Below are 9,220 nucleotides of genomic sequence, written 5' to 3'. Positions count from 1 at the left end.
GTTAAGAGGCTGAGGTGGGAGGATAGCTTGAGCCTAGGAGGCTGCAGTAACAGAGCAAGACCATGTCTTTTAAAAAAAAAAAAATCATAGGAAAATGTGAATGCTTTGTCTGAGCATCATACAATTTTGCCATTTTCAGCCCTACCTCCGGTCTGGCAGTAAATCAGCCTAGGATTTTTAGATTTAAAATGAAAAACATAGCTTCAAACTTTGTTCACCAAAACTTAGTATGTATTTCTCTTTTTTTCTTTGCAGAAATGGAATCTATTTGGAATTTGCAGAAGCAAGGTAAGAATGATTAGATTACTTAAAATGTCACTAATAAGTAATCACTGGACATTATTTTTGGGTGGGATTAACAGATGGGTGGTAATTTACCAAATAGACTTTGTATTTTGAGTTATTTAATAACTATAATCAAAAGGCACTAGCAACTGGACTGGGTGGCTCATGCCTGTAATCCCAACACTTTGGGAGGCCAAGGTGGGAGGATTGCTGAAGTCCAGGGGTTCAAGACCAGCCTGGGCAGCATAGCCAGACCCCATCTCTCTCTTTTTTTTTTTTGAGACGGAGTCTCGCTCTGTCGCCCAGGCTGGAGTGCAACCCAGCACTTTGGGAGGCCAAGGCGGGCGGATCACAAGGTCAGGAGATCGAGACCATCCTGGCTAACATGGTGAAACCCCGCCTCTACTAAAAATACAAAAAAAAATTCGCCAGGCTTGATGGCGGGTGCCTATAGTCCCACCTCCTGAGTAGGAGAATGGCATGAACCTGGGAGGCAGAGCTTGCAGTGAGCCGAGATCATGCCACTGCACTCCAGCCTGGGCAACAGAGCAAGACTCTGTCTCAAAAAAAAAAAAATGTAGGGCCAGGCGCGGTGGCTCACAACTGTGATCCCAACACTTTGGGAGGCTGAGGCGGGTGGATCACCCGAGGTCAGGAGTTCAAGACCAGCCTGGCCAACATGGTTAAACCCCATCTTTACTAAAAATACAAAAATTAGCTGGGCATGGTGGCAGGTGCCTATAATCACAGCTACTCGGGAGGCTGAGGCAGGAGAATCACTTGAACCCAGGAGGCGGAGGTTGCGGTGAGCTGAGATTGTACCATTGCACTCCAGCCTGGACAACAAGAGTGAAACTCCATCTTAAAGAAAAAAAAAAAGTGATAGTATTAAGAGTGAATATGAAAAAAGAAAAAGCGACAAAACGATACTACCATACCACGACTGGTGAGGATGGGGCAATACTGTAAGTGAAAAAAACAGGAAGGTATTCTTTACCTACTAGGTAAAGATACGAATGATTTTTTTTCCCCTCCTGGTTATGAAAGTAAGACAAGCCATAAATGTTTTTAATGTGGGAAACCAACATGAATAAGTATTTCCACTTTGGCTGGTCTTTCTCTGTATTTGTGTGGTAGACAACAAATAGCCTAAGAACTGAAATTCATAGTTCAGAAAAATATTAGCTGTTATAGGAGCCTTATCTGGGCTGGATATTCTCTGAAAAGATGGTTAAAAATTAAAATAGATTATCCTGATTATTGTGTACCTTCTTCCTGAATATATTAAAATATGATTATTGTGGAATACATGAAATAAAGTGAGAGTTTTGTAGTAGTCACTGACAATAGATTTGGGTTTTTGAACCATGGAACTGAATTGTATCCTATTCCTCATTTACTTTGCTCATTAATACAAGTGAGTTTCAGATGGATGTGAAATTCCTAGAATTTCAGAACTTGAAATGTGTAAGAAATTCTCTTATTTTACGTATTAGGAAAATGAGTTCCAGTGAGGTTCCTATAAACTAGAAAGTGGCAGGACTAGAATGTAGGTTCCCCTGATTTCCCAACTTTGCTCTTTCTTCTGGAGTTACTTTCTGTGTATCTTACCAAACAAATGAAAAAAACAGACTGGAAAATACACCCTGCAGGCTGGGCACGGTGGCTCACACTTGTAATCCCAGCACTTTGGGAGGCGGAGGCAGGTGGATCACCTGAGGTTCAGGAGTTCAAGACCAGTCTGGCCAGCATGGTGAAACCCCATTTCTACTAAAACAAAATTAGCCAGGCGTGGTGGCACATGCCTGTAAATCCCAGCTACTAGAGAGGCGGAACCAGGAGAATCGCTTGAACATGAGAGATGGAGGTTGCAGTGAGCTGAGATCACACCATTGCTCTCCAGCCTGGGCAACAGGAACGAAACTTCGCCAAAAAAAAAAGGAAAAGAAAATATACCCGAAAAAGTAGACCTACCTGTCTTTACTGTAAAATGGCCATTAACTCTTTGGAATGAGCATGTTCTTCATGGAGGGTTTCCAGTGGGTGGCCCTAGGAGTCCCAGAAAGGATATTATTATATTATCTCTGGACTAAGCTAGATTGATTGTTAGGCTGAAGTGGACTTGAGTTTTTCCAATATTATTTTCAGGCCTTTAAAATTTTCTATTGGGTAACCAGTTGTATTGACTTGCCTTTTTTTTTTTTTTTTTTTAAAGCATGTATACTTGAAAAAGTTCTTAGGATAGGTAGAAATTACGTGTGTGTGTGTGTGTGTATATATATATATAAAATAGTATATATATAATAAAAACAGTGCCCCTCCAGAAGAGGGGAGCATGCAGCTAAATAGTAAGAATTTAGAATAACCCTGGAGTCTTTGTCCAGACACATTCTAACAGTTTTATATTTTGAATCTGAAAGATCCATAGGCTTCTGTTACTGCTGAGAATAAAGGCTGGTGTTACTGTGGGAAATTGAGTAAGCCTTGATTAGGACTGAATTAGTAGTTTTGCTAATTAATTTAATGTCAAGTTTTTGGTGCCAGGTTTTACTTAGATAGTTCCCACACTGGTTAAAATAAATTTTGACGGGCCGGGTGCGGTGGCTCAAGCCTGTAATCCCAGCACTTTGGGAGGCCAAGACGGGCGGATCACGAGGTCAGGAGATCGAGACCATCCTGGCAAACACGGTGAAACCCCGTCTCTACTAAAAAGTACAAAAAAAAAAAAAACTAGCCGGGCAAAGTGGCGGGCACTTGTAGTCCTAGCTACTCCGGAGGCTGAGGCAGGAGAATGGCGTGAACCTGGGGGGCGGAGCTTGCAGTGAGCCGAGATCGTGCCACTGCACTCCAGCCTGGGCGACAGAGCCAGACTCCATCTCAAAAATAAATAAATAAATAAATAAATAAATTTTGACTTCATTTGCTGAGAACAACAAAAGAAAAATCCAAGTGTTTCTTTTAATATTGGATTATTGGTGACAAGCTTTTTTCTTTGGCTGCTGTTTTCAAATACACTGCTTTTGTAATCAGTAGAAGTACATAAAACTCTTATTAAGTGAACTCAACCATCTCTGATCTGTAGGAGTTGAGGCCCTCACTGTCTAGAGGACCCTGTACTTGGAATTCATTGGAATTCCAAACAGCTACTTCCAGGTTGAGAAACTGGATCATATGTGTGTTAGTACAAAGAGGAAATGGGCTTGAAGTTTTGTTTTCATAAAAAAATGGGGCGATTTAAATGATGGTTATTTGGGATTTGTTATTGGAACATGGGTATTTTGATGTTCTAGAACTTATTTTTATTTTTATTTTTTAACCTTTCTAGATCCCAAAAGGATAATCACTTACAATGAAGCCATGGATAGTCCAGATCAATGAAGGACCAGACTGCCTATTCGTAACCTTTCTGCAGCATTAGAGCCATCGTTCATGGGGGACACAAGGCTTTTATGCTCCTAGATCTTCAACGCAGCAGAGGAACCATAAGTAGAATCACAGGATAATATATACAAATATATATATATACATATATATATATATAGTTATTTAAAAAAGGCAACTGAAAGTAATTAGACTTCTTAAGGAATCAAATTTATTTCAAGAGACTACACATGGTTATTTAATCTCCGGTACTGAATAGGTTTTTTTTCTTCTGTTAGTTTTTGTTTTTAAGTGTGAATGCAAGTGATTAATGAATACAGACTTAACAAGTGTGGTTCTAAAGTTCCTGCTGTCATCAACTTGGGCAACAAATGACCCACTGGAAAGGCAAATCCACTTAAAAGATCTCTGTATCTTGTTCTGTGACTGAAGTGATACACTAATCACGGGGAACCCAGAATGATTCAACATTTTCCCCCACTCCTCCCTTGATCTTTTTGGTTTTACTTTAATTAAGCCCTGCGAGAATGCTGGATAAATGCCTTGAAGTTAGCAGGGTGTATTTTTTTAGCGAATATGATTTGCATGTCTTGCCAGGAGTTAAGCGGCCTCTGTGGGGTGTTGGGGGAATACTTTATTTCTTTCCATTTATTTTTTGTGGGGTGGGGGGATAGGGGAGGGCATTGAAGTTCTACAATTCTGGAATAGTTGATGGTACATAGTTAACTTGGCTTTGGTTACATATTGGACTTTAACAACTGAAGAATCTATGCGTGTCATTTAAAGAAAAGTTGCAGAACAAGCATTTGGCTTAGATATACAATCTGGAAAAATATTCCTGTGCCCATATTTTAATGTAATTGTATAACTGGGAGCAAAAATATATTCTGCTTTTCAACTGTAGGTGCTCCAGACTTGCTCTCTGTCACTAACACTAAATGTGCTGTTTTCCTTATTTTTCATCAAACATTTAAGACAAACTTAGACCTTTCTGTAAATTCTCTTTTAATTTCTCAAAAAAATCTAAAAGGGGAAGTAAAAAGTCCATGAAAACTAAAACTTTTCATGTTTTTAGCCAGTGAGAAGGTAATAAACCCTGACTGTAGAAGGTATGTTTTCATGCAAACTATACTTCTGAGCTTATTAGCTTCTAATTATATCTTAATAAATATATTTTATTACTAGAGCAAGATGGGTTTTTAAGGAAAATAATGTGAAATTCTGGAAATTTTCTTTGGGGCAGAGAAGAGCATTAGCCCTGTCTTATTACATTGCCATCCTGTTGCACTGCAGCTTGTGTATAGCATGCTAAAATAAATTTTTGTGTGTGTGTGCAGAAATTAAGGGTCCAATTGAGATTGGGTGATGTTAGTAGCATAATAACAAGTTGTCTGGCCTGACACAGCATCACATCACACACACAGAAATTAGTATATCCATGTATGTCAAATACAGGTTAAAATATCAGGGCATTTATATAAAGAGTTGTAGTCTTCTGATAAAAGTAGACTGGATCCCCTGGGGTATTTGGGGAGAAAGTAACTACTTTTGCTCTACCCCTAGAAATGTCCAGTTTTGAGTGACTGTAGTATGGATGGGTTTTCTTGTTTTGTTGATTATTTGAGGCTTTTAAAACAAGTAGTTCATGAAAGAAGCTGTTGGACTCAACATAGAGTAGAGTAACTATCTTTTTAGTCTGGATTTCTGCCCTGCTTAGATTTTAAAAGTATAAGCATGGATTGCCAATTCCACTTGATGTAAACAAAACTTTTTTTTATACATAATATATATATATATATAAAATAACTTATTGTATCAGTCCAGGTTCAGAAACTTGTGGTAGGCCAGTTCCAGATAGTTTCATTTCACCTGTAAACTGTATCACTTTTACTGATATTGTAATTTTCAAATGTATAATATGTTTACAGATGTGCCCTGCATTTAGTCTGCCTTGTTCCTATTTTGATTTTTGTTGAGTCTCCTGCCTGCTTGCCAAAAGCTAGGATGCTTCAGGCCCATGTACAATTGAAAGCAGAGGCATCCTTGAGCTTTAAAGCATTGAACAAACTGGAAAATGCAACATACCACATAACTGAAGTGAAAAAAGTCTGTGTTTTTGTGTTTTTTTAATAAAAATTTTCAAAAAGTTTAAAAAAAACATATAAGGTTGATTAAAGGGAAAAAAGGCTCCAGTTTGTTTTACAGGTTTTAAAGTTCTGCTGTGTGTTCAATTGCCTTGTGTAACCACTTGTCGCCTTAGGGCCAGATTCCCCTCACCACTCCCCCTTTTTAAATGTCCATTTTGCTTGCCTGGAATTTTAAAGTTCTTCTGTCTCACAACTCACAAGAAACTTTCTGGGTTTGTGACATACAGAGATTGAATGAATATATATTTGAAAATGAAAAAAAAAAGACAAACCCAGCCCCCACATGAATTGGGCTTTTTAACTTAGAAGCAACACTTGATTGAACATTTTTAGAAAGCTGTTGCTTTTCTAATTTCTTTCCATATCCCTCAGGCCTCAGTGTTTGGAGAAGCCAAAAAGAATGTATCACTTCTCTGTCTGTCCAAAGGTTTTGGAGAGTCTCACTTTTAAATGAAACAATGCAACATTTCACTTTGATTTCTCCACTGAAAGTTCCTTGATTATATGGTTAGAGGTATGTAGTTAGGAATGTCTGTTAACTTTCTGAGAACCCTAGTGCCCCATCATATTAACTGTCAGTATTTTGGGGGCATTAGGTTAATAGACTTAATTGCCTAGGTACAAGCAGGACTTTGGGACAAATCTCTTTGTGCTGTTTGGTAACACTTAACTCTATTTGTTGCAATCTTTCTCCTTAGGTCCTCACACAATTCCTTACAGAGCACTTATTAAAAAAAAAAATCTTAAGAGTTGATCTGTTTTCTGATTATTTTGTGTAAGCTTCTAAACAGACTTCAGCTGTGATTAATTTAGCACATTTAAATAACGTGTTATTGTTTGGTGTAAAGAATTTTCCTCCAACTCAGAGTATTAGTACTGTAGCATAAACCAAATACAGTCTAGAGGGGATTTTTAACATCCCTCCATTATAAAGACTGAAAAAGGGGTGTGTGTGTATGTATGTGTATGTGTGTGTTGAGTGTGTGTGAGGAAAAGATGGAGATATTAAAAATTAGTAAATGAATGTGTATAAGACATTAGTATTCAGAGAATGAACTTGTATTTATTTTGTGCCATTTGTTTTCATTACACAGAAAAAAGTCAGGTGGTTTAAATCCTTAAAAGGGTAGTATTGAAAAATGGCACTAAGAATGAAATTATGACCTATTTTTTTAATAGCTATGAAGATACTAATTATGGGTGAAGATTTCTTTTTAAATCTGTTTTGATTATTGTAGGCTTCTGTGTCACATACCACTCTTGTAGGTGTCCTCAATAATCCCTTTTTCCCGCAAAACACACAGGGTGTATTATCTTTCTCTTTATTCACCCTCACTTTGCTGAACTGAAGTTAATTACATAGCCTTTCTTCTAACCTCCTTAGTAATGAACCTTCACATAAAGTGTATTTACAGCATCTATGGTAGCCAGCCCTTTCTCCTCTACTTTCTAGGAGGGGATTAAATTCCAATAACTAGGAATTTAATAACAGATTTTTTTTTCTTTGAAATAAATGGCCAGAGAGTTTCTCCATTTTAGAATTTTGCTGTCCTCCTTAGTCATCTGCTTACCTAGTCATTACTCAATCTGCAGAAACTTCATAAAGGAAAAGTGCTGCATTGTTTTACAAATAACAGTTTTAGGGAAAACCTCAACTATGGGAGTTGTCCACAATACAAATTTTCAAAAAACATTACATAAGGGTAATTTCATACTTGGTTGTTAGACTTGTTGCTTCCCCACATCAGAGGCATCTAATGATTTATCTTTTGTAATTGCTGTAAACTTTTTAAAATAAAGCCATTTAGTGTGAAATTGTCAGGTATCAAATGGCTATTGGAAAGGGGCTTTACTCAATTTAAATTCCACTGTAAATAAGGAGGGAGTCATTCCTGCGAGGGTCTCTTCAGAGAAATAGGTTAAAAGTCCAATTTCCAGGTATTACGAGTATAGTTATGCCACTGGGCCATATCCTCAAATAACAGCTGATCCCTCTTGTATAAATATGTTAACTGTGCAGAACAGTTATGCTATAGGACAAATACAATGGTCCTTAGGGTCAGATTGGTTGATGCCACACCAGTCAAGGTAGAGTCTGATAGGGCAGTATCTTAATAACCCTACCCATGACTTAACTGTTGGATTTGAAAGGAAAACGTAGGATTTGCTCTCCTCCCCTTCACCCCCAGAAAATTTTGATAATTTGTTTAAAAGGGAGAGGCAGAGGAAAAGATTAGAAGCATAAATAGCTGCTCTAAGTTTGCCAGAGGCACATAGCTTAACATTAGTTCTTAATATCGATGTTATTTTTACTAATGTAATTAATCAACAGAGCACCAAGATTCTTTCATGGTGAAAAAGGTGGGCTTCTGTTTTGGTATTTTAAAATGTTTCTTTTAAAATATATATCACCTTTGTGAGAACCGGGACCACCTGGGAGAGTGATGAATCATTGGCTCTACTCAAAAGCATTGCTTTACTGAGTTTTAAATTTCACACCGTTTTGCTGCTCAAGAAAGGTCTTAAAGTAGTTAAAGGATGCCAGCAATAGTCCGAATAGAATTTTCAGTTGTCTGCATGATGAAAACACCCAGTGCAGCATGATTGGAATATTGCTTTTGCATTACTGGGAATGGTACATCAGTTATGGGCTAGAAACTATGGAACAGCCATCCTGGGATGCTGATTCAGACTTCCCTATTTATCCATACAATTTTGTTATGTCCAGAGTTCTAAAGCCATTTTATAATACTGCAGTATCCCCCCCCCCCTTTTTTTTTTGAGACGGACTCTCTGTTGCCCAGACTGGAGTACAGTGGTGCAATCTTGGCTCACTGCAACCTCCATCCCCTTGGTTCAAGCAATTCCCCTGCCTCAGCCTCCCGAGTAGCTGGGATTACAGGCGCACACCACCATACCAGGCTAATTTGTATTCTTAGTAGAGATGGGGTTTCACCATGTTGGCTAGACTGGTCTTGAACTCCTGACCTCAGGCAATCTGCCCACCTCGGCCTCCCAACGTGCTGGGATTACAGGTGTGAGCCACCGTGCCCGGCCAAGTATCCCTTTTCTACAGCCTTACTAAACTAGCTACAAACATTTATTTTCCAATTTAGTTTTACTTTCAGTGCATATCAAAGTTATACTCTCCAGACCAACAAACTAACTTGAGGGCAAATTATATAGCTTTCCATATACCCTTTTTTCCTCAGGTGCTAATCAAAGGCTCTGAAAATGGATACTGCTTTAGTAATGTCTCCATTATTCTTAAAATGCTTATTTCTTTTGCTAGATGTATAGATTTGGTGTTAACAAAAGTGGTTTTAATATGTAAATATGAATGAATGCCTTTAGTTTACCCTGTTTGTCTATTATTATTAGTCTGTTTTCATTTATCCTTCATAGAG

The 9,220-nt window shown here is 38.0% G+C and overlaps 1 protein-coding gene across 1 annotated transcript in view; it reads left to right on the top strand.

Moving 5' to 3' along the window:
• NUFIP2 (nuclear FMR1 interacting protein 2) overlaps nucleotides 1-8,648 on the top strand; it is a 35,906-nt gene extending 27,258 nt beyond the window's left edge. The window contains 2 exon segments of the mRNA NM_001261811.1: nucleotides 256-288; nucleotides 3,611-8,648. Of these exon segments, the coding sequence (NP_001248740.1) occupies nucleotides 256-288; nucleotides 3,611-3,663 (86 nt within the window). The 3' untranslated portion in view covers nucleotides 3,664-8,648.
• Nucleotides 8,649-9,220: the final 572 nt, after the last annotated feature.

Source organism: Macaca mulatta, chromosome 16 (genome assembly GCF_049350105.2).
Source record: "Macaca mulatta isolate MMU2019108-1 chromosome 16, T2T-MMU8v2.0, whole genome shotgun sequence".
NCBI classification, from domain to species: Eukaryota; Metazoa; Chordata; class Mammalia; order Primates; family Cercopithecidae; genus Macaca; species Macaca mulatta.
Note: the sequence above shows the minus strand (reverse complement) of the source record. Positions and strands in the feature narration are given on the sequence as shown.